The 25,549-nt window shown below is 44.9% G+C and overlaps 1 protein-coding gene across 10 annotated transcripts in view; it reads left to right on the top strand.

The window, feature by feature from the left end:
• The window catches only part of htt (huntingtin), a 256,270-nt gene that overhangs the window by 198,152 nt on the left and 32,569 nt on the right, over positions 1-25,549 (top strand). For all 10 annotated transcript variants that reach the window (XM_038805852.1, XM_038805859.1, XM_038805861.1 and 7 more), the window contains 8 exons: positions 1,815-1,937; positions 3,076-3,289; positions 4,104-4,249; positions 7,292-7,469; positions 13,283-13,387; positions 18,288-18,475; positions 20,916-21,042; positions 21,287-21,390. In XM_038805852.1, coding sequence (XP_038661780.1) covers positions 1,815-1,937; positions 3,076-3,289; positions 4,104-4,249; positions 7,292-7,469; positions 13,283-13,387; positions 18,288-18,475; positions 20,916-21,042; positions 21,287-21,390 — 1,185 coding nt within the window. The remainder of the gene's footprint in view (positions 1-1,814; positions 1,938-3,075; positions 3,290-4,103; positions 4,250-7,291; positions 7,470-13,282; positions 13,388-18,287; positions 18,476-20,915; positions 21,043-21,286; positions 21,391-25,549) is intronic.

Here is a 25,549-nt window from a genome sequence, read left to right as displayed (position 1 = left end):
ATGGCTCGGCACAACATTGAGGGCCGAAGGGCCTGTTCTATGTTTCTGTTTTGGTGCAGCATCTGTGGAAGCTGGTGGGGTTAGACTCAGAAGATAGACTCGGCAAAGTTTCTTGGAATGAAAGTTTCCATTTGTTGCTGGAAAAACATTTCCTATTGTGAATCTTCTTGGATGGGATCAAAGAATGATCTTTAAGAAGTTTTTAGCAAAATAATGGGTTTTGATTGGGTGAATAGGGGAAGAGAGAATGAGTCCTCTGCACAATGAGTCAGTGATCATAGGCCATTAATCACGAAAGATGAGAACAATTAGGAGAAATGTCTTTATCCAAATGCTGATAGACCATGGAATGTTTTGTTGCAGCTAGTGTTTGAGACCATTGCATCTTTTAAGGGAAACATGGGTACATATTTGAATCACCTGAGGGTGTAAGTACTGATGGAGCGTTTTATAATGGAATTAGTTTTGGATTGCTCGACCCAAGAGTTAACAGAGTCCAAGGGGTGAATGGTATCCTTCTGTATTGTGAATCTCAATGATCTAATTGCCTTTGGGCAGTGGTTTCAAACACTTCTGTGTTGGAGGCACCTGGGCAGACTGACACAATCCTGTCACATAAAGCTGATGAAATGACTTTTTTAGGATTTGAATGCCCTCCACATACTGTTTCTGGTCTCCAGCTTAAAGAATTGCTGCCACAGCTAAGTTAATACTGGGAAGTGAAACAAGGCCTCACACACAATGTAATGATTTTCGGAGGTAGTACTAAATCCGTTATTCTCATTTGGTGTACAGCTGTGGCTCAGTGGGTGACACTCTCGTCTTGGAGTCAGATGAGAAAGACTCCCAAGTCTTTGGACAGCACGGTAGCACAAGTGATTAGCACTGTGGCTTCACAGCGCCAGGGTCCCAGGTTCGATTCCCTGCTGGATCACTGTCTGTGCGGAGTCTGCACGTTCTCTCCGTGTCTGCGTGAGTTTCCTCTGGGTGCTCTGGTTTCCTCCCACAGTCCAAAGACATGCAAGTTAGGTGGATTGGCCATGATAAATTGCCCTCAGTGACCAAAAAGGTTAGATGGGATTATTGGTTTACGGGGATAGGGTGGAAGTGAGGACTTAAATGGGTCGGTGCAGACTCGATGGGCCGAATGGCCTCCTTCTACACTCTATGTTCTATGTTCTAAGTCCCATCCCAGACCTGACCTTAAAAAATCAAGGTTAAGGTATCTGAGGGATAAAATTACATGGACGGAATTCCTTCCAGGATCCCATCAGCTCCAACCCAGGTGCAATTTTAAGGTAGGGCTGGGATGGATAGCTTGTCCATGCCCCTATTATAAGGTCCTTATGTGGCCACTTGAGGGCCGTTTCTTGTCCAGCCTCAATTTTTAAGCTGCTGGACACTGGTTGAATCAGGATGCCAAATAGAAAAAGTCTTCACTCTTGAGCTAAATAGTCCGGGACTTGGGATGGGGAGTGCTGGAAATACATGAGGAGCAAAAAAACAAAATCCTTTATTTTTTAATAGATTGCTTATCCTTAATTTCCCCCATTCTCTGTACCAAAGATTTGTTATTTTTTTAGCCATCTGTGCGTAGTCAAGAGTCGCAAGTTAACTTTTAGACTCCAGTGGTTCCAGTGCAGATGGAGGCCATTTGGCCCTCTGTGTCTGTGCTAGAACTCTTCAATGTAATATTGGAAAGTTCTTAACTTTTGATGACAGTGATCAAGGATTATGGGGTGGTAAAAGGGGGAATGCTTGCTTCTATGACCCTGTAAAGTTAAATATGTTCTAACTGTTTTCTCGTGTGACAGGACTGGTATGTGTCACTTATTAAATGGCAGTGCTGCAGCAAGTTAAATACGGCTTTAATGGAGTGCACTGAACTACTTGATAAACTTCCTGAAGATGACCTCCGCTCTGTCATGACGTCTAAGGTAATGGCTTGTTCAGACTGTGCAGGATTAGTTTTGCTGCTTCATTCCTTTACCATCCATACACATGGGGAATTGAGCACAATAGCAGCTTCAGCATCTTGCATTTTAGTACAGTGCCATAAAACAAAAGACTGAAATGCTTCATGGGAGAGTGACAAAAAAATTAACGCTGAGCCAGAGATGGAAAAGGTTTGGCCCAAGTGGTTGGTTTTAGAAGGGTCTTCCAGCAGACCTCTGGTGCTTTGGGTTGCACGCCATCCTCTGCCATCTCTTTGGTTGTTTCTGGGTATGGAGGGATTTTCCTCTGAGGAGTGGTTGAGTACATTGGGCCTGTACTGATTGGAGTTTAGAAGAATGAAAGGCAACCTTATTGAGACATCTCAGATTCTCAGGGGTAGATGCTGAGAGGATATTTCCTCGTGTGGGAGAGTCTGGACCAGACATAATCTCAGATTAAGGGGTAGTCCATTTAAGACGAGATGAGGAGGAATTTCTTCTCTGAAGGTAGTAAATCTGTGGAATTCGTTATCGCGGAGAGCTGTAGATGCTGGGTCGTTAAGTACGTTCAAGGCTGAGAGGGACAGATTTTTAATCAGTAAGAGAATCGAGGGTTATGGGGATAAGGTGGGAAAGTGGAGTTGACGATTATCAGATCGGTCATGATCTGATTGAATGGTGGAGCAGACTCGATGGGCCAAGTGGCCTACTTCTCCTATATCTTTTGGTCTTCTTCATACTTGGGTGAAAACGTGACTCAGAGTTTGCTGCCAAATTACCAGCAAATTCAATGTCTGATATTGTTATTAATGTATAAATTGTGCAGCAAATTGTGGTAAGGAGGTTCTATCCATTGCCAATCTCCAGATTTCTGGACAATTTGTGTTTCTCTGCTTTTAACCTGCCTGGATTATAGCAGTTTGTGACTTGTGGAAGGAGACTACAAATTTGTTTGAGTGCCACTGGGTATGTGCCATGAACAAATATTGTTAATCCCGTGCCTTTATCAACATGCCATTTCTAGGGAGAGAGTTGGCTGAAAAGTTGCATGGCAATAGCGAAGGACTGATTGGTGTATCCATGTGTAATTTTGAACGTCAAATTAAAATCTCAAATGTGCTGTTTGTCTGTGCTTTTCCAGGAGTTCAACTTGAACCTTTTGACGCCCTGCTTGGCTTTGGGTTTGCACGGAATCTCTGCAGACCAGACCAGCGTTCTGTTTGAAACTGCCAGGAAAGTTACCTTGGACCACGTGGCATTCCATGTCCAGCATCTTCCCAGCAACCATCAGGTGTTCCAAAGGCTGTGTCCTTTGCCCAATTCCTCTTACTGGAATAAGATCGGTGAGATTTTTGGTAAGAGAGTCCTGCTGGAATCCGGAGAAATTAAAGAGTGAAGTTGAGACAGAAAGAAGAAAAGAACCTGTACAGTGCCTTTCGCAATGTTTGGACATCCCAAAGTTTGTTAATGGCAATGAAGGGTAGTCACTGTTGTGTTGTAGGCCACCAACATGTGCACAGCAAGCTCCCACAAGCAACAATGTGATAACAACCAGAAAATCTGTTTGTGATGTTGATTGAGGGATGAATGTTAGTTCGGGCACTTAGGATAACTCCCCAGCTCCTCTTTGAAATAGTGCCATGGGATCTTTTGCATTCACATGAAGGGCAGACAGGCTTAATGTACCATCCGAAAGATGGCACCTCTCGGCAGTGCCCCGCTCCCTCAGTACTGAAGTGTCAGCCGAGATAGCTGGGGTGGGACTGGAACCCGCAAACCTTCTGAATCAGAGGCAAGAGCATGGCCACCTGAGCCACAGCTGACACTTGCAGGAAGAGACAGAACAAAATAGTCATGGACAACATGATCGGAAAAATGTTCGAAAGCCTTTCTGAGAGAAAGGGGGGAAAAGGGTAATTAAAACCGAGGATTGAGAAGTGGCACAAAGCATATTGGAGAGTAAAGAAAGAGAAGAAAAGCAGAACGAGACACAATTGGTTCTTTTGTTCATGTTCATGAACATGAAGTTGTGGAAGTTCAGTTTTGAAATATGAATATACATCCCTTGAATTGTATAAAAATCTAGGCTTTATATTGGCCCGACAGACTTTTATTGTTGTAATGGTTGCATTCAAGCCGCATGCATTTATTAAACACTTTGTTTTGCAGGCGATACGCAGTTCTATCATTCCGTTATTAGCCTGTGTAATGCAGTGGCCCAATATCTCCTGTCTCTTCCCAAGCTGCCACCATCTCTTCAGATTTCCACTGACAGTGAGGCGGATATTGCCAGCTTCATGGTCTTGTCTCTAGAGGTAAGGCTTGGCTCCATTGACCAAGGAGTACACTGACTTTGTACGCAAGTTGAGTTTTCTGGTAAGAATGCCACCTTCCTATACTGAGTGGTGCAGGCAGACTTCCGTTTTATTTTTCCAGATGCACTTTTTATGTAAACTTGCTTTGTTTAAGCTAAAGTTTTTGGGGCCCTGATCTGGTTTATCGCAAGGCCTTAAGTAGACAAAATGCTTCTGTGTTTGTTGCTCTTGTTTCCTCTTCCATCTGCATTGTGGTAAATCTCCTGCGTAACTCTAAAGCCTATCAGCAGTTAGGAGCCTTTATTATTTACACCCCATTCCATACGCACAAAGAAAAGCTCCCCGTGGAAAGCATGGTCCTATGTGGGCGGCATGGTACCACAGTGGTTAGCACAGTTGCTTCACAGTTCTAGGGTCCCAGGTTCGATTCCCGGCTTGGGTCACTATCTGTTCGGAGTCTGCACATTCTCCCCGGTGCTCCGGTTTCCTCCCACAGTCCAAAGATGTGCAGGTTAGGTGGATTAGCCATGATAAATTGCCCTTAAAGGGCACTGTGCTTTTCCAGTTCAACTTGAACCTTTTGACGCCCTGCTTGGCTTTGGGTTTGCACGGAATCTCTGCAGACCAGAAATGCAGTATCCAAAAAAGGATGGGTTAGGTGGGGTTACGGGGCTATGGTGGAGGTGTGTGGGCTTATGTAGGGTGCTCTGTCGGAGGGCTGGTGCAGACCCGATGGGCCAAATGGCCTGCTGCACTGTAAATTCTATGAGTCTGCATGTTCTCCCCGTGCCTGCGTGGGTTTCCTCCGGGTGCTCCGGTTTCCTCCCACAAGTCCCAAAAGACGTGCTCGTTAGGTGAACTGGATATTCTGAATTCTCCCTCTGTGTACCCGAACAGGCGCCAGAATGTGGCAACAAGGGGCTTTTCACAGTAACTTCATTGCAGTGTTAATGTAAACCTACTTGTGACAGAATAAAAATTATTATTATGTTAATTTGAATTTGAAAACCAGTTTAGCATCATGTTGACAGCTGACTGGATTACATGGATCAAGCGGCTACAGACTTCAGTGATAGCGGGTTTCATAACGGAGAGGCTACAGGGAAAGTTATGCACAGCTCCCTGCACTCTGTGGCAGGGTGAGTGCATGGAGGAAGTAGATGCTTCTAAAACGGCACACACAGCGGAACGATCAGCTTTTGCAGACCCAGTAAGCGACTAATGATGCAGAAGAGAAATTGGGGAATCATGGTGAAGTGGAACAGAGCAAATCAGCAGCACATAATAAATTGAGCACCTGCAATTATCAGCCACCTTCTGTTGTGCAGGTGGAAAGTTCACTCTCAGACTCTCGAGATTCCAAGTCACGTGTGCCTGTGTTTTAGTTCATGTCCATCTTTGTTTTATTATTCATTCTTGGGATGTGGGCTTTGCTCACCAGCCACCATCTCGAGGGCTGTTAGGGATGAACAGCAAATGTTATCGTCGACACTCGCATCTGTTGAATGAATAATAAAACAGTAAGATGGCAGATTTCCTTCCTTAAAGGATGTTAGTGAACAAGTTGGATTTTACTGCAACCTGACTTTTACTGATGCCTGCTACTCAATTTCCTAATTGTTTTTTTAAATTTTAAATTCAAATTCTCAAACGTTCTGTGAGTTGATTTTTTTTCAAAAAAAATCATTTACGGGATGTGGGTGTCGCTGGTTTGGCCAGCATTTGTTGCCCATCTATAATTGCCTTTGCGAAGGTGGTGGTGAGCTGCCTCCTTGAACTGCTGCAGTCCATGTGGTGTGAAGGAGAAAGTTCCAGGATTCTGACCCAGTCACAGTGAAGGAACGACAATATATTTCCAAGTCAAGGTGGTGACTGACTTGGAGGAGAACTTCCAGGCAGTGGTGTTCTCATGTGCCTGCTGCCCTTGTCCTTCTAGATCATCATTGTCATGGGTTTGCAAGGTGCTGCCTAAGGATCTTTGGTGAGTTCCTGCAGTGCATCTTGTAGATGGTACATAAGTCTGCTATGGTTTGTTGGTGGCGGAGGGTTTGAATGTTTGTGGAAGGGGAGCAATTAAGTGGGCTGCTTTGTTCTGGACGATGTTGAGCTTCCTGAGTGTTGTTGGAGCTGCACGTATCCAGGCAAGTGGGAGGTTTATCCATAGGAAAAAGATCCTTATTCATATAAGGAGACCAAAACTGCACAGAGTACTCGAGGTGTGGCCTTACCAATGCCCAAAGCAATTGCAGTAGAACATATCTATTCCTATATTCAAATCCTCTCGCTATAAAGGCCAACGTACCTGTTGCCTTCTTTACTGCCTGCTGTACCTGCGTGCTTACTTTCAGTGACTGATGCACGAGGATAACAGGGTGTCGCTGAGAATCCTCCTTTCTCAGTTTACACCCATTCAAATAATAATCTGCCTTCCCGAAGTGGATAACCTCACATTTATCCACATCATACTGCTGCTGCCATACATGTGCCCACTCAGCCTGTCTAAATCCCGCTGAAGCATCTCGGCATCCTCCTCACAGCTCACCCTCCCACCCAACTTTGTATCATCTGCCAGTTAGGAGATAAATAGTTAGATGTTTGAAATAATTGGAGCAGTGGGTACGAGAATGTTTTGCCAAGTGTGTGACTTGAATCAGATTTTTATTGAACACTGCAATTATTGAGAAAGAAAAAGGAAAAAAAATCTGAATGCTGGAAATGTGAAACAGTAAAATACTGCAAAGACGCAGCAGATCAGTCCACATGCAGAAAGCGAAAGGTAGGTGAGTGGACTCTTCTCGAACTTCTGACCTGTTTCTCCCCTCCACAGATGCTGGACCTGTTACATCCAACAGTACAGGCAACCTATGCTGATAGGGTTAGATAGAGAGGGGTTGGAGGAGGCTCATGTGGAGCACAGACAGCAGCACAGACCAGATGCATTAAATGACCTGTTTCGGTGCGGTACACTCTCTGATTTTGTGCACTCCTTGCTATAACAGTCGTGTGCCTTGAACTCTGTCTGATTTTGGCATTGTCATTCAGGCGCTGTGCTGGCAGTTGATGCACGATCAAGTTCCTCTAAGTCTGGACCTGCAAGCTGCTCTGGATTGTTGCTGCTTAGTTCTGCAACAGCCCGGCATTTGGAACTTGCTGGCCTCTGCAGCCTATGTAACTCAAGCCTGCTCGGTTATCAACTGCATCCGGTTCATCATTGAAGCAAGTAAGGATTTTTATTTCCGTTGGTAAGAGAAGTTAAGTAAAAAAGATGTTGCTTTTTAGTGTGGCCGTCTGACTGAAAGACATTAGCTGCGCGAAGAGACCCCTTTCTGTTGAGCTTCCCGAACACCGAGCACTGAAACTGGCGGACAGGAAAGACCCAACTGGTCTTTCGAGCTGGTACTTATGAGTATCACAAATAAACACTTAATCTCCCCCACTTCTCCCAACCCTACAGACCTGCAATCTCCTGGGAGAGGCAAAAAAGAGGAAAAATCCCAAATTCCTCTCTGATCCTCACAGACGATCACAAGGACCAAATGTTACCTGGAGCGACACTTTCCTACTATATGATGTGATCTCTGGTCGAGATTCCCTCTTGAGGCACGTAGAGAGTCAGCACCAGCCAGCAGTATACAGCAGAAGCTTGTGCCTCGTTGGGGCTGGAGATTGGGCAATGGGGGCTTGGTCTGAAATAAACACTGGCTACATAAATATATAAAACGTACAAGCTGGAAGAGGCCACTCGGCCCTTCGAGCTTGCTCCGAAATTCATTTCATGGCTGATCCTCCAACTCAGTAAGCTGTTCCTGCCTTCCCTCCCCACATCCTTTGATCCCAAGAGCTATATCTTGAGTCCTTCTTCAAAACATACAATGTTTTGGCCTCAGCTACTTTCTGTCATAGTGAATTCCACAGGCTCACCACTCTCTGGGTGAAGAAATGTCTTCTCATCTCTGTCCTGGTCAAGCCTGTATCCTCAGACTGTGACCCCTGTTTTTGGACACCCCCACCAGTGGGAACATCCAACTCCTGCGTCTATCCTGTCTACTCCTCGAATTTTATAGGTTTTTATGAGATCCCCTCATTCTTCTGAAAAACAGCGAATATAATCCTAACCGACTCAATCTCTGCTCATACATCAGTCGCGCCATCCCAGGAATCAGTCTGGTAAACATTCTTTGCATTCCCTCCATAGCACAAACTTCCTTCCTCTAATAGGGACACCAAAACTGCATACAATACTCCAGATGTGGCTTCACCAAGGCCCTGTATAATTGCAGAAAGACATCCCTGCTTCTGTAGTCAAATCCTCCCATTATGAAGCCCAACATACCATCTGCCTTCTGTACTGCTTATTGCACCTGCATATTTATCTTCAGTGACTGGTGTACAAGGACACCTAGATCTCGTTGCAAATTCCCCTCAATTTATAACCATTTATATAATTATCTACATCTCGCTTTTTGCTACCAAAGTGGATATCCTCACGTTTATCTACATTATACTGCATCTGACCTGCATTTGCTCACTCACTCAACTTGTCCAAATCACACTGAAGCATCTCTGCATCCTCCTTACAGCTTATCGTCCCACCCAACTTTGTGTCATCTGCAAATCTGGAGATATTACATTTAGTTCACTCATCTAAATCAATATATATATTGTGAATAGTTGGGGTCCCAACACCAATGCCTGCAGTATCCCACTAGTCACTGCCTGCCATTTGGTAAAGGACCTGTTTATTCCTACTCTCTGTTTCCTGTCTGCCAACCAGTTTTCTATCCATCTCAATACACTGCCCCTAATCCCATGCACTTTAATTTTTATTTGGACTTTGTCGAAAGCCTTCTGAAAGTCCAAATATACCACATCCACTGGCTCCCCCTCATCAACTCTACTAGTTACAACCTCTAAGAATTCCAGTAGATTTGTAAAGCATGATCTCCCTTTTGTAAATCCATGCTGACCCTGTCAGATCCTGCCACTGTTTTCCAAGTGCTGTGCTATTAAATCTTTTATAATGGACTCTAGAATTCTGACCATTACTGACATCAGGCTTACTGGTCTATAATTCCCTCTACGTCCCTTTTTAAATACTGGAGTTACATTAGCTACCCTTCAATCTGCAGGAGTTTATAGAACCTTGAAATAAAATGAAATGAAATGGAAATTGCTTATTGTCACAAGTAGGCTTCAGTGAAGTTACTGTGGAAAGCCCCTAGTCACCACATTCCGGAGCCTGTTCGGGGAGGCTGGTACGGGAATTGAACCATGCTACTGGTCTGCCTTGGTCTGCTTTAAAAGCCAGCTATTTAGCCCAGTGCTAAACCAGCCCCAATTGAAAGGTAACCACCAATGCATGCACTATTTCTAGGGCCACTGGGATGTAGATTATCAGTCCCTGGGGATTTATCGGCCTTCAATCCCAACAATTTCCCCAAAACCATTTCCCAGCTAATACTGATTTTTTCAGTTCTTCCCTCTCACTGAACCTTTTTGTTTTGTTATTTGTCTCCTCATTTGTGAAGACAGACCAAAGTATGTATTTAGTTGCTCACCATTTCTTTGTTTCTCATTATAAATTCCCCTGTTTCTGACTGTAAGGGACTTACATTTGTCTTCACCAATCCTTTTCTTTTCACCTACCTATAGAAACCTTTACAACCAGTTTTTACAGTCCCTGTAGGCTTACTCTCGTACTCCATTTCCCCTATCTTAATCATCCCTTGGTCCTCCTTTGTTGAATTCTAAACTGCTCCCAATCTTCAGGTGTGTTTTTATCTGGACAATTTGTGCACCTCTTCCTTGAGTTTAATACCATCTAATTTATTATCTAAGCCATGGTTTGGTCAATTTTTGAATATTTGCTATTGCCTATCCACTGTCATCCCTTTAAGTAATACTACCCAATTCACCATAGCCAACTCACGCCTCATATCATCATGGTTTCCTTTATTAAGATTCAGAGTCCTCGTCTCAGAATCAACTACATCACTCTACGTCTTGATGAAGAATTTGATCATATTATGGTCGCTCCTCCCTGAATGGCCTCCCACAACCAGATTGCCAATTATTCCTTCCTCATTACACTATACCCAGTTGAGGTTGGCCTGGTCCCTCGTTGGTTCCTCAATGTATTAGTTCACAAATCCATCCAATTTACGCTCCAGGAATTCCTCCTCTATGGTATTGTTATCAATTTGATTTGCCTTATCTACATGCATATTAACATCACCCATAATTACAGATGTTCCTTTATTCCATGCTTCTCTAATTTCCTACTTAATGCCATCCCCAACATCACTGCTACAGTTTGCTCTATATGCAATCCCCACTAACGTTTTTTGCCCCTTCCTCAGCCCTACCCATACAGATTCCACATCGTCGGAGCTAATATCTTTCCTCACTCATGGTTAATTTCCACTTTAACCAGAAATGAAACTCCACCGACTTTTGCTTTTTGCCTATCCTTCCTGAATACTGAATACCCCTGGATGTTCAGTTCCCATCTCTGGTCACCCTGCAGCAATGTCTCCGTAATCCCGACTATATCATACCAGTTTACATCTATTTGCGCAATTAATATTTCCACTTTATTGCGAATGCTCCATGTATTAAGGCAAAGGCCTTCAGACCTGTCTGTTTAGCATTACTTGTCCCATTCTCACTATTTCTCGCTGAGGCCTTGTTTGATTCTAGCCCTTAATTTCTTATTCCATTGCTTTCTATTGTTCTTGTCCTTGTTTCTCCCTCCTTTGACTTCTTGCACAAGCTCCCCGCCTCTTGGCATTTTAGTTTAAACCCTCCCCAACCACTCCAGCAAATATTCCCTGAAGGACATCAGTCCAGGTCCAAGTGTAACCCGTCCAATTTGTACTGGCTCCATCTCCCCCAGAGCTGGTCCCAATGTCTTAGGAATCGTAAACCCTCTCCCTCACCCCATCTTTTCATCCGATACACCCTGCTATTTCTACTCTGACTAGCATGTGGCACTGGTAGAAATCCTGAGATCAGTATCTTTGAGGTCCTACTTTTCAACTTAATTCCTAACTTTCTATATTCTCCTTTTCGGACCTCATCCTTTCTTCTTTAACCTATGTTGTTTGTACCAATGTGTATTACGACCACTGGCTGTTCATCAGAATGTCCTGTAGCTACTCTTGGACATACTATCACCAGGGAGGCCACATACTATCCTGGAGTCTCGTTTGAGGCCAAAGAAACGCCTACCTATTCCCCTTAAAATTAAATTGCCTAAAACTAGCATTTCCAAAATATTTACTCCTGCCCTGTGCAGCAACTACGGTGCAATGAACTTGGCTGTTGCTTTCCCCGAGAGGTCATTCCCCTCAACAGTATAAAAAGCAGTATAACCTTTTTGCAAGGGAGTAGAAATAGGAGATTCTTGAACTGCCTGCCTTGTCCTCTTGCCCTGCCTGGTGCCCACCAATTCCCTTCCATCCTGTGGATTCCTAGCCTGCGGTGTGACCACCTCTCTATAACGTGCTACCCACGATACTCATGGATACTCCACGGTGGCCCCAGCTGCCGCTCCAGCTCCAAAACTCGGGCTTTCAGTAGCTGTAGCTGGAGACACTTCCTGCACATATGTTGACACCGGGTACTGGAAATGTTCTCTGCTTCCCACGTAGAGTAGGAAGAGCACATCATGCGTTTAAGCCCTCCTGCCATGGCTTCCCCCATTAAACCTTTTGGAAGATACTTCATATCAATTGCTCTAGGGCCCTTATATATTGCTCCTCGTTGTTACAGAATATAGCTCTTACAAACAATGAACTGCAAAATAAGGTTTTATAAACTATAAGTGATAAAAGTGTCAAATACTTACCCAACCGTACTCGCAATACTCAAAGGATCACTGACCGTACTAACCTGTTCCCTCCTCACCGAATCACTAAACTCTCAACTTAAGCACTCAACTGCAGTGCTCCAGGGCTGGTGTGATACCCTTTCAGTTCCCCGAGTCATTTATGGCACAGAAGGAGGCCATTCATCCCATCAAGTCTATTGTGGCTCTACTCGGATGAATCCAGTGAGTCCAGTGAAATTTTGCCCAGATCTTTAATCTGTATCCTCTAATCCTTGTACCAACAACTCATGGGACCAGTTTTTCATGCAACCCAGTCATAATTGTGTGCACCTCTAGCAAATCTCCCTTCAGTCTCCAATGCTGTATTGTTTGCTTGCAATTGTCTAATCAGTGCTGAATGAAGGGCAGGTTTGTACTTAGACTCTCTGGGAACTGGATTGATAATGTCCAGAAGTATTTTGCACAAGCAATTTGGACCCAACAGATTGTTTTCTATTGGACTGAAGATATACCTAGGTCGTGTTTTTTACGGTTATAAAGGCTTATACAGTCGTTAATGGAGAAACTTTGCTTTAAATCAAAGATTTTCACAAATTTACTGAAATGTATGCATGTTTTCCTATTAACTTACCAGCGTGGTAATAGGTGCTTATTCCAGTGATAGTCCTGCTATCTTTTGCCCAGCTGACACAATTTTTCAAAACTGTGAATAACGGGTGTTTCGAGGAGTGTGCCAGTATTGCATAGAGGCTGTAACACCATTTGGTGGAACTCGCCTATGCTCCAGATAAGCCTTCTCCTAGCCCTCTCCAACTAACCGTCAGCATTTGCATGGGGTCCGTAGGAGGTGTTAGCATTTGCAAGGGATCTTCAGATGTGTGTCCGTGTATGTAATAGACCCCCAAGAGGGTGCCAATATTTCCAAAAGGACCCCATGTGCCTTTGAGAACCTCCATCTCAAATATTTTCTTAGCTCAGATCTTCTATAATAATGTGTAAAGCAAACATCCAGTTTTTCTTTTGTAAAGTAATCGTTTACGCTGTTTGTTGGATGGTATCTTTTATCTGAGCGAAATAGTTCAGTGCAATGAAAAACCTCATTCCTGAAGATTTTTGTTTGAAAGCCTTGAGTGCAGTGACTGTGCCTCTTGGGTCCTTCCTGGCTCTCCATGCTTGTGATTCATTCTATCTGCTTATTTCAGTGGCGGTTGAACCAGGAGAGCAGCTGCTGCTTCATGAAGAGAGGAGAAAGTTGAATACGAATGGAGCTCCACTCGAGGATGACGAGAGTGCCAACGTGTCTGAGAGTAAGTATATTTGGCTTCAAGTTGGTCCCTTGGGGCACACCGGAAACAAACTCCAATTATCAGACCAGTCTGCTGATATTTGAATGTGGAGGTGAAGCCAAATTTCAGTCCTGTTGTTCTTGTGGGTATTGATCACAGCTGCCATGGAGCTGTAGAGGTTTACATTACAGTGAGTGTAGCGAAGATTAATTTCTGGGATGGCAGGACGGATGTATGAGGAGAGTTTGAGTCAGTTAGGGTCGCATTCACTAGAGTTCAGAAGAATGAGGAGGGATCTCGTAGAAACCTCTAAATTTCTAACAGGACTGGACAGGGTAAATGCAGGAAGGATGTTCCCAATGGTTGATGTGCCCAGAACCAGGGGTCAACGTCTGAGGATACGGGGTAGACCATTTAGGACAGAGATTATGAGAAATTTCTTCACCCAGAGAGTGGTCGGCCTGTGGAATTCGTTACCACAGGAAGTAGGTTTTTAAAAAAATATTTTTTTCATTAAGGTTTTGCAAAATTTTTCATAATCAAGGAAAAAATCAAGGAAGAAATTGCGAGGCATCTGGATAGAAATTGTCCCATTGGGCAGACGCAGCATGGGTTCGTTAAAGGCAGGTCATGCCTAACTAATTTAGTGGAATTTTTTGGGGACATTACCAGTGCAGTAGATAACGGGGAGCCGATGGATGTGGTATATCTGGATTTCCAGAAAGCCTTTGACAAGGTGCCACACAAAAGGTTGCTGCATAAGATAAAGATGCATGACATTAAGGGTGAAGTAGTAGCATGGATAGAGGATTGGTTAATTAATAGAAAGCAAAGAGTTGGGATAAATGGGTGTTTCTCTGGTTGGCAATCAGTAGCTAGTGGTGTCCCTCAGGGATCCGTGTTGGGCCCACAATTGTTCACAATTTACATAGATGATTTGGAGTTGGGGACCAAGGGCAATGTGTCCAAGTTTGCAGATGACACTAAGATGAGTGGTAAAGCGAAAAGTGCAGAGGATACTGGAAGTCTGCAGAGGGATTTGGATAGGTTAAGTGAATGGGCTCGGGTCTGGCAGATGGAATACAATGTTGACAAATGTGAGGTTATCCATTTTGGTAGGAATAACAGCAAACTGGATTATTATTTAAACGATAAAATATTAAAGCATGCCGCTGTTCAGAGAGACTTGGGTGTGCTAGTGCATGAGTCACAGAAGGTTGGTTTACAAGTGCAACAGGTGATTAAGAAGGCAAATGGAATGTTGTCCTTCATTGCTAGAGGGATGGAGTTTAAGACTAGGGAGGTTATGTTGCAATTGTATAAGGTGTTAGTGCGGCCACACCTGGAGTATTGTGTTCAGTTTTGGTCTCCTTACTTGAGAAAGGACGTACTGGCGCTGGAGGGTGTGCAGAGGAGATTCACTAGGTTAATCCCAGAGCTGAAGGGGTTGGATTATGAGGAGAGGTTGAGTAGACTGGGACTGTACTCGTTGGAATTTAGAAGGATGAGGGGGGATCTTATAGAAACATTTAAAATTATGAAGGGAATAGATAGGATAGATGCGGGCAGGTTGTTTCCACTGGCGGGTGACAGCAGAACTAGGGGGCATAGCCTCAAAATAAGGGGAAGTAGATTTAGGACTGAGTTTAGGAGGAACTTCTTCACCCAAAGGGTTGTGAATCTATGGAATTCCTTGCCCAGTGAAGCAGTTGAGGCTCCTTCATTACATGTTTTTAAGGTAAAGATAGATAGTTTTTTGAAGAATAAAGGGATTAAGGGTTGACTGCGCTGCCCCCCCCCCCCCCCTCCTTGTGGGTGTACTGGGAAGATCTCGCTTTTGCTCACGTTGAGTTTGTAGCCCGAGAAGGCACCAAACTCTTTCAGGAGCACGATGATTCTGTCCATGCTGTGTGGGTTCGAAGTGTAGAGGAGCAGGTCATCTGCATAGAGTGAGACTCTGTGCTGTCTGCCGCCCCTTTGGATCCCCCTCCAGCTTTTTGTTGCTCTGAGCGCAATTGCTAGTGGCTTGATCGCTCGAGCGAACAGCAGCAGGGACAGTGGGCATCGTTGTCTGGTGCCCCTGTGCAGCTGGAGGTATCGGGAGTTGGTGCTGTTTGTCCGTACGCTCGCCATGGGAGTGCTATATAGGAGTTTTACCCAGGAGGTAAGTCCTGTTCCAAGCCCGAACCGCTCCAGTACCTCTGAGGTATTTCCATTCGACTCTGTCGAAGGCCTTTTCTGCGTCTAGGGAGACGATCACCTCCGGGTGTTCTCTCCCCGGATGGGGTCATTATCACGTTCAGCAGGCGCCTAAAGTTCGAAGTAAGCTGTCTACCTTTGACAAAGCCCGTCTGGTCCTCTGCTACCACCTCTGGCACGCAGTCTTCCAGCCTTTTGGCTAGAATCTTGGCCAGTATTTTGGCATCCGCGTTCAGTAGTGAGATTGGTCTGTATGACCCACATTCCGTTGGGTCTTTGTCCTTGGGTATCAGCGAGATTGAGGCCTGTGCTAGTGTGGGTGGCAGTGTGCCCCTAGCTAGCGAGTCTGTGAACATCTCCCGCAGGTGCGGGGCCAGTACTGTCACAAATTCTTTTGTAGAAGTCCGCCGGGAACCCGTCTGGTCCCGGCACCTTCCCCGCCTGCATGGATCCACGATCTCTCCCAGTGCTAGTGGTGCTTCCAGGTCCCGTTTTCTGCCCTCCCCCATGTCTAGTATATCCAGTCCATCAAGGAACCGTTTCATCCCGGACTCCCCCCTTGGGGGCTCTGAGGTGTACAGCCCTTGGTAAAAGGCCCTGAAGGCTTTGTTGATCTTTTCTGGTTCTGTTTCTGATGTGCCCCGAGTGTCCCTGATTTGCGCAATTTCTCTGGTGGCTGCCTGCTTTCTCAGCTGGTGTGCCAGCAGGCGGCTGGCTTTGTCTCCGTGTTCGTATAGGGTCCCACGTGCCTGGCGGAGTTGGTACACTGCTTTCCTGGTGGGGAGCAGATCAAAGTTCCTTTGTAGCTCTTTCCTCTCCGCCAGGAGCTCTACAGTCGGGGCCTCAGAGTATTTGCGGTCTACCTCCAGTATGGAGTTGACCAGCTGCTGTCTAGCCGCACTTTCCTACACTGCGCTCTGGGGCCTCCCTTCTCCCAGCGACCGTACTGGGTGGATGCTTGCAGCGATTCCTTATTCCGAGCCCTCTGTTGTGGCACTTTGTAGCCCTATTGTTGTTTGTTTTCTAGCCTTGTTTCTCCCTCCGTCCCTGTGTTCCCCACCCCCCCGGGTCCCTCCCTTCCTGTGCCCCCTCCTCCCCGGTCCCTCCCTTCCTGTGCCCCCTCCTCCCCGGTCCCTCCCTTTCTTCTCTCTTCCCCCCTCCCCCCGTATATCCTCTGTCCCTCTTCCCCCTGCTCCTGTCCCCATTTGTTCTCCCACCCTGTCCATACCTCATAATTTTGTAGACCTCAATCAGGTTCCCCCTCAACCTCCGTCTTTCCAATGAAAACAATCCTAATCTACTCAACCTTTCTTCATAGCTAGCACCCTCCATACCAGGCAACATCCTGGTGAACCTCCTCTGCACCCTCTCCAAAGCATCCACATCCTTCTGGTAATGCGGCGACCAGAACTGCACGCAGTATTCCAAATGTGGCCTAACCAAAGTCCTATACAACTGTAACATGACCTGCCGACTCTTGTACTCATTAAAGAGTGACTAATTTGCCAGAATGTACCAGCCAGATAATTTTGACTACTTATAGTTGATAACACAAAATAATGGACATTATTCACATTGCATCTTTTGTGACTTCAGAATGTCAGAAAGCGTGAGACAGCACTGTAGCACAAGTGGATAGCACTGTGGCTTTGCAGCGCCAGCGTCCCAGGTTCGATTCCCCGCTGGGTCACTGTCTGTGCGGAGTCTGCACGTTCTCCCTGTGTCTGCGTGGGTTTCCTCCGGGTGCTCCGGTTTCCTCCCACAGTCCAAAGACGTGCAGGTTAGGTGGATTGGCCATGATAAATTGCCCTTAGTGACCAAAACAGTTAGGAGGGGTTATTGGGTTACGGGGATAGGGTGGAAGTCAGGGCTTAAGTGGGTCGGTGCAGACTCGATGGGCTGAAAGGCCTCCTTCTGCACTATATGTTCTATGTAACTGGTGTGTTGTCAATTTGTAAGGTAGCAAATGCAGCCGACAGTTTGCTCACAAGTTCCCACGAATAGCGGTGAAAAGATCTGTTTTCATGATATTGGTTGACATAAAGCGTTAGCCAATACACCAGGAGAACTACCTTGCTCTGCAAATAGTGCAGTGAGATCTCATCCATCTGAATAGGCAAATAGAACCTTGGTTTAATACCTCATCCACCTCTGATGTTGCAGCATTTCCTTATCTGACAAAAACACCTCCATTCATACTAAAGAGCGGTTCAAGAAGGCAACTCACTACCACCTTCTGAAGGGCAACTTCAGAAAGCGACGCACATGTCCCATAAAATTAATTATTATTTTTTTATAAATGTGCTGAAGCCCATGTCTTTCTGCTAAGAAATGGATCAATTCCCAGCAGAAGTTGCAGCTTTTTTTAAGGAGAAGATTTACTTTAAATTGATGCTTCAGGACAAAGACAAAATAAATTATTTCACAAGAAATTGACAAAGACCTTTTAAAACGTTCAGTTCAATGGCCTACATACAAATTCAGATGAATCCATTTGCTTGCATGTTGGTCACTACTTTAAAGTCAAGTTATGGGAAACATTTTGAAATGTTAGAGCAAGATCCGTTAAGCTGATAAATACGTGCAATTCTGTGCCTCTTAACATTTTCAATTGGGTTCCTACCGACTTCCTATTTAACTGGAGCAGGTGAGCGGTAGTATTTTGGTTTGTGGTAATTATTGAGGTTATGATGTTTTACCTCTTTTACTGTCTTCCTTTTAGGATCCAAGTGCATTACAAAGGCCTGTAATGTGATGACTGAAATGGTGGAATGTCTCCAGACTATACTGTCTTTTGGGCATGCCAGCAACACACGAATCCCAGCATTCCTGAACACGACTCTCCGGAATATTGGTATCAGTTTGGCCCGCTTACCTCTGGTTAACAGCTACACCCGTACCCCGCCATTGGTGAGTATGGGTCAACTTAATTATCCTTCCTGAGCTTGAAGCATTCATCTGAAGCAGTCTGAAGTCTGATTGATTTGGGCAGCACAATGGCATAGTGGTTAGCTCTGCTGAGTCACACTTCCAGGGACCCAGGTTCAGTTCCGGCCTTGGGTGACTGAAGAGTTTGCACTTCTCCCAGTGTCAGAGTGGGTTTCCTCCCACAGTCCGAAGATGTGCAGCTTAAGTGATTGGCCATGATAAATTGTCCCTTAGTGTCCAAAGGTGTGCAGGTTAGATGGGGTTATGGGGATAGCGAGGGGGAGTGATCCTAGATAGGATGCTCTTTCAGTGGGTTGGTGCAGACTCGATGGGCTGACTGGCCGCCTTCTGCACTGAAGGAATTCTATGACCAAGTTGCTGCAATCTTAAAATATTGACAAGATCGACAGCGAAAGTTTGTTTTCCCTTGCTGGGGAACTGGAACATGTGACACAGTCCCAGGGTAAGGATGACTGAGATGAGGAGAGATGTCTTCACTTGAAGGGTTGTGAATCATTGGAATTCTCTACTTCAGAGGTGCTGCTTCATCGAATATATTCAAGCCCAAGATAGACAGATCTTTGCTGTCTCGGAATCGGGGTACATTGGGGAGCAGGTGGGAAAGTCAAGCTAAGGCAGAACATGAGCTGTGATCTTATTAAACAGCAGAGCAGGCCCAAGGGGCTCAACAGTCGACTGCTCCTCCTCATTCTTATGCTTTTTGTTGTTAAAAGGATATGAAAATCAATAGCGCTTCACGCGGATGACAGACCGAGTTTTGTTTTCTGTTGTGCAATTATGCAGGTTATTCTGCTCCAGGTAAGTGTATTGTTTTATGCTCTGACTACTGTGCTGTGTTTCCTCAGTGGTGGAAAATGGGAAATAAATATAGTGTTGAGAATCTGAAATAAAAACAGGAGGTTGTGGAACAATCCGGTCAGTGTCTGAAAAGAGAAAACTGGGTTAACAACTTGGTTGTGGGATCTTCCATCGGAATGTGGGGTACGATGGAGATCCTGCGGGCAGAGCATTAACTCATCTTCTAGGTTTTCTGTTTGTGTTTAGCATTTACTTTATGTTTTAGTATAGCTGCTGTATTAAATTTAATCATTGTTTTTCCTTAGTTCTTTTTGGTTAAATTTTCCCAAACCTCATGGTACAATGCCTTTGAAGAACTTGTCTGATGGACTACATTATGGTCAATCTAAACCGTACTCCAAATAAAACGTCCTAATCCCATTTTTCACTCTTATATTTCTTCAATCCCTTATCATTCATCCACCTATCCGGTAGAATCAGGAATGTTGACATTACTTCTTCAACCACTAACCTTTGGAAATGTATTTGCGACTCTTTACTGAGTTTTTCTCCTGCGCTGTGTGATCTGACTACTGTGACACACACTGTTACATTTGTTCTTACATTTGTGGCTCCAGGAAACAACCCATTTAAAATAATCTGTTCTATCCTTTCTTAGTTTTAAATATCGCTGTTGTAGCGATCAGTAACAAAGAAAGACCCGATTTTCCGAGTCTTTCTTGGTATTTGTGTTTCCTCATACCTGCCAGCATGCTGTCAGAGGCTTGTACCCTAACCTCACCTCCCTCAGTCTACTCTTCCTTCTAAAGCCTCAGATTCAACGTGACCTAAATCATTACTTTATGCGTTCTCTCTTACCATTTTGATGTCCTGTTCTAAGGGCCTTGTCTCTTCCCCTTGGCTTTTCATTGCATTCTGAAGTTACCCTGTTGCCAAATTGTTAAAACCTGATGGTGCTCAGGTATGTAAATGTTCTTATCTCACCCCAGTTTAAACTCCTATTGCTGCTACGCAGTCCAGCGAGGAACAAAAAATTATAATTATGACTGTCAAAAACATCTTTCTTATTAAAGGGATGTGGGCGTTGCTGCCTGGGCCAGCGTTTATTACCCATCCTTAATTGCCTTTGAACTGAGTGGCTTGCTGGGCCATTCCAGAGGGATGTTAAAAGTCAACCACAATGCTTTGGGTCTGGAGTCACAGAGTCTGGAGCCAGACCAGGTAAGGGATGGCCGATTTCCTTCCCTAAAGGAAACCAGTGAACCAGATGTGTTTTTATGACAATTGACAATTGTTTCATGGCCATGACTACACTTTTTAGTTCCCGACATTTTTATTGTATTCAAATTTTACCATCTTCCGTAGCAGGATTTGAACCCAGGTCCCCACAGCATTACTCTGGTCTCTGGATAACTAGTCCAGTGACAATATCACCTCGCTATCATCTCCCCTACAGAAGAATCTATGTTTCGAAATCTTGAACATCATTTAATCTGGGTCAAGATTTACAGACCAAATAAGCAATTTCAAACTTGCATGGCACAAACTTCAGTACGTGCAAAGAATGTTCCCTCTTCGTTAACTCACAATCAACTTTCCTCAGGTATGGAAGTTGGGATGGTCACCACAAGCTGGGGGTGAATTTGGTACAACTCTTCCTGAAATTCCGGTCGAGTTTCTTCAGGAAAAAGAAGTCTTCAAAGAGTTCATCTATAGGATAAACGTTCTTGGTAAGTGGCAAAACCTTAGGAGAAAATTGATCTTCGCCTGGTTTTCACTGGCTGCTGTTCATTTATAAACTCCTAGTTTCGCAAAAGTTCATTAGAAGTGGCTTTCATGGTGTATTGTGCTGTTGGGTTTTGTCCTGCCCTTGGCCATGTGCCAAATTTTGTCAGTGATGATCGAGATAAAGTGCTGTCTATTTGAAATTAGAGTCAGAAATATCTGCAGTACAATTGGTTTCTTCTGTTTTAGGCTGGACAAGCCGCACTCAGTTTGAGGAAACCTGGGCAACCCTTCTTGGTGTACTTGTGACTCAACCACTAGCGATGGACCAGGAAGAGGAAGTTCCACAAGAGGTACAAGCAAGTGGATGTGGAGCTTCGAGGCACACAGATATGGGGAATTAAATTTTGGGAATGAAGGAGCTGGTGCTGCACTGAACTGGCTATCTTGGGTTCACTTTCCCCATTCTTTTGCTCATCCTCCTAAACTGTTGTGTTTCTGACCTCTGCCGTGTCTCTGGGTGCACAGAGCTCACTTGCTTTATGAAGATCAGCGAGATACTGTGTTATGTAGGAATATGGAGGAGTCCAGAACCAGGGGTTACGGTTTAAGGTTACAGGACAAATCAATTAGAAATGTCTTCACCCGTAGAGTGGTGAACCTGTGGAATTCACTACCAGAATCATAGAATTTATAGAAGGAGACCATTCAACCCATCGGGTCTGCACCGCCCCTTGGAAAGAGCACCCTACCCAAGCACACATCTCCACCCTGTCCCCGTAACCCCACCAACCTTTTTAGGACACTAAGGGCAATTTAGCATGGCCAATCCACCTAACCTGAACATCTTTGGACTGTGGGAGGAAACCGGAGCATCCGGAGGAAACCCACGTGGACATTGGGAGAATGTACAGACTTCGCACAGACAGTGACCCAAGCCGGATATTGAACCTGGGACCTTGGACCTGTGAACATAGAACATACGGTGCAGAAGGAGGCCATTTGGTCCATCGAGTCTGCACCAACCCACTTAACCCCTCACTTCCACCCTATCCCCTCACTTCCACCCTATCCCCGTAACCCAATAACCCCTCCTCACCTTTTTGGTCACTAAGGGCAATTTATCATGGCCAATCCACCTAACCTGCACATCTTTGGACTGTGGGAGGAAACTGGAGCGCCCGGAGGAAACCAACGCACACACGGGGAAAACGTGCAGACTCCGCACAGACAATGACCCAAGCCGGGAATCGAACCTGGGACCCTGGCGCTGTGAAGCCACTGTGCTACCGTGCCGTCCCCAACCCGGGACCTCACATTTTATAGTAATGGAAACTCTAAAACGAGAATCATACCCCTACCAAAGCAAATTTGACATTGTATGTTTTCAAGAAGGAGTTGGATATAGCTAGTGGGGCTAACTGGAACAAAGGATATGGGGGGAAAGCGGGAACAAGTTGCTGAGTTGGATGATCAGTCATGATCACAGTGAATGGGGAAGCAGGCTCGAAGGGCCTATTTTCTATGTTTCAGATCAGCCATGATCGAGTTGAATGGCAGAATTGGGTTGAGGGGCTGAACTCCTGCTCCTATTCCCATCTCAGTGCCATTTCTTTCAAATATCGAATGGTGCCAACCCACCTCCATCATATACCCATGTCTGGGTTTAATAGGAAGTAGGACAGGGGGTTGGCAGCCAGTCCCAGGAATCAAGCTGACCATTTAAATTATAACGAGGTTGGGAGCCTCTCGTTGAACTCTGTCCAAATGGGTTTCTCAGGTCTCGGGGAAATATGGCCGCTCGAAGGAGGCAAGGGCAGCTTCAGAGGCAATCTAAATGCCTTTGCAGCACTGCTTGTGAGCCAAGAGGAACAAGAGTGCTTCCCTTAAACAGATCAAACTTGCTTCCTTCCTTACTATTGATACCACCTCTCACTTGTAATCAGACCTCAACCCTCAGCTGCATCAAAAAAAACCCTGCAGGTTGGATCTGCCTTGGAAACTGACCCTGCCCCAGGATCTGATCACACCATTGCCCCTACAGATCAGGGATTGGAGGCACCCCCGCACCAAGGCCAAGAAATCCCACCCCAAATATCCAACCAACACAGCAACAAATTCTTACCCTGCACATGCCTCAGCTCCTGTTTCTGAGGCCTCCTCTTGAGCATTAACTGCTTAACAGCCAATCGGTTTAAGTTGGCCTCTGCATGGTGAACTTGGTGAAAAACAAAAGGCACAAGCTGCAGCGGTAAAACTCAACAATGTGCAGGGAAACTCCGACTTCCAGGTTGCTAACCAAAGCTCCCTCCCCTCCAAACCTACCTACCCAATCTGCACCAAGCAATATTGGGGCAACCGAACTAGGGTTGTAGCTCAATCCCCAATTTTTGCACCCCTTCAAATGTAACTCCATAGGATCAGTAACTGCAGGATCAGTGAGCCCTTGTTAGTATAATTCAGTCGTTATCACATCACATCAGGGGCTGGTTTAGCACACAGCTAAATCGCTGGCTTTGAAAGCAAACCAATGCAGGCCAGCAGCATGGGTTCAATTCCCGTACCAGCCTTCCTGAACAGGCGCCAGAATGTGGTGACTAGGGACTTTGCACAGTAACTTCATTTGAAGCCTACTTGTGACAATAAGTGATTTTCATTTTCATTTCATAAAAAATATTGAATTAATAATCTTATGAAATTGATTTAAACACACAATTTAATACAGATTTTAAGTTATCAACTAGCTTTAATGGGGTTTCTGGCCTTCCAGGCCAGTAACTCTGATGTGGCCAGCACTATTTTAAGAGGGGCTGTGCTTATTTATTGAAGCAGACTGGGCACAAGACAGCAGATTGCCTGTTTTGAACTGTCTGATGAATCCAGAAGGGAGAACTAAAAAGGAAGGTAATATACAGTTGACATTAATCTCGGTTCTTAATTGGATTTGATGGACTAGGTGAATTTCCCAGCGACCAATGAAATTACCAAAGGACAAGATTTGACATTTTAAAACTTCCAGGGTAGCAAACAAACTAAAATCAACCTAGACTAAACATTACTTAACAGGCATCTGATAGGTCAAGCTATCGAAAAAGTACTCTTCCGTGAACTGATATGCAATTGAAATAAATTGCATGGAATGTTTTGACTTTATGCCATGTTTCTGGCCGATGGGTGCAGCAATACAAGATTAGTTCTGATGCATTTAAATGCATCCTTAAATACGGTATACAGTACTCTCGGTGTGGTCTCACTAATGCCCTGTGCAAATGAAGCAAAACTTCCCTACTTTTGCAATCAATTCCCCTCCCAATAAATGACAATCTATTAGCTTTCCTAATTACTTGTTGTAACTAATTGTCTCCGAGCCTCCACAGGGCATGGAGAGAACAAACTACTGGGATTCCGGCTCCTGATTGCCATTTAAATGAAAAAAAATGAAAATTGCTTATTGTCACAAGTAGGCTTCAAATGAAGTTACTGTGAAAAGCCCCTAGACGCCACATTCCGGCGCCTGTTCTGGGAGGCTGGTACGGGAATTGAACGGTGCTGCTGGCCTGCCTTGGTCTGCTTTCAAAGCCAGCGATTTAGCCCTGTGCTAAACCAGCCACATTCATCATCATTGTCACCTCGTCTCAATGCCAGTCAGACTGAGGTCTATCAGCATTTATACCTGTCTCAATTGATAATTGCACTGCCCCTAGCACCCTGTATGATTGTTGAATAGAATACACCTGCCTTACTTTGAGTACAAGAGATTCATTGAAGCTTTTCAAGATGATGAAAGGAGTTGATGGGGTAGATGGAGAAAACTATTTCCTCTGGTGGAGGACACAGCAAGAGTTACGAACATAAGAATCAGGAGCAGAGTAGGCCGCTCAGCCTTTCGAGCCTGCTCTGCTGTTCAGAAATATCACAGCTGATCAGATTTCAAACTCAACTCCACATTCTAGCCTATCTCCAATAACCTTTCATCTCCTTGTTCATCAAGAATCTAAAATATTCAAGGATTCTGCTTCCACTGCCATTTGAGGAAGAGAGTTCCAGAGACTCTTAACCCTCTGAGAGAAAGCTTTCTCCTCATGTCTCATCTTAGATCTTCTAGATTTAAGATAAGGGACAGGAAGTTTAGAGGGGATGTGAGAAAAAACCTTTTACACCCAGAGGTTGGTGGGAGCCTGGAACTCGCTGCCTGAAAGGGTGGTGGAGGCAGAGACCCTCATAATAGTATTTAGATGTGCACTTGCGATGCCAGAATATACAAGGCCATGATCCAAGTGCTGGAAAATTATATTAGAATAGTTAGGTGGTTGTTTTTGATCAGGTCAGAGTGATGGGCTGAAGGGCCTTTTCTGTCCTGTAGACCACTGACTTTTTTAAAATGAGCAGTCCTTTTTTTAAAAAACAATAGTCCCTAGTTCTAGACCCCCCCTCAAGATAAAACATCCTCTCCCATCCACCCTATGAATACCCTTTAGGGTCTTCATGTTTCAATCACATTGCCTCTTACTC

Source organism: Scyliorhinus canicula, chromosome 8, assembly GCF_902713615.1.
Source record: "Scyliorhinus canicula chromosome 8, sScyCan1.1, whole genome shotgun sequence".
NCBI classification, from domain to species: Eukaryota; Metazoa; Chordata; class Chondrichthyes; order Carcharhiniformes; family Scyliorhinidae; genus Scyliorhinus; species Scyliorhinus canicula.
The sequence above is the reverse complement of the archived record's forward strand: the minus strand, read 5'-3'. Positions and strand labels throughout refer to the sequence as shown.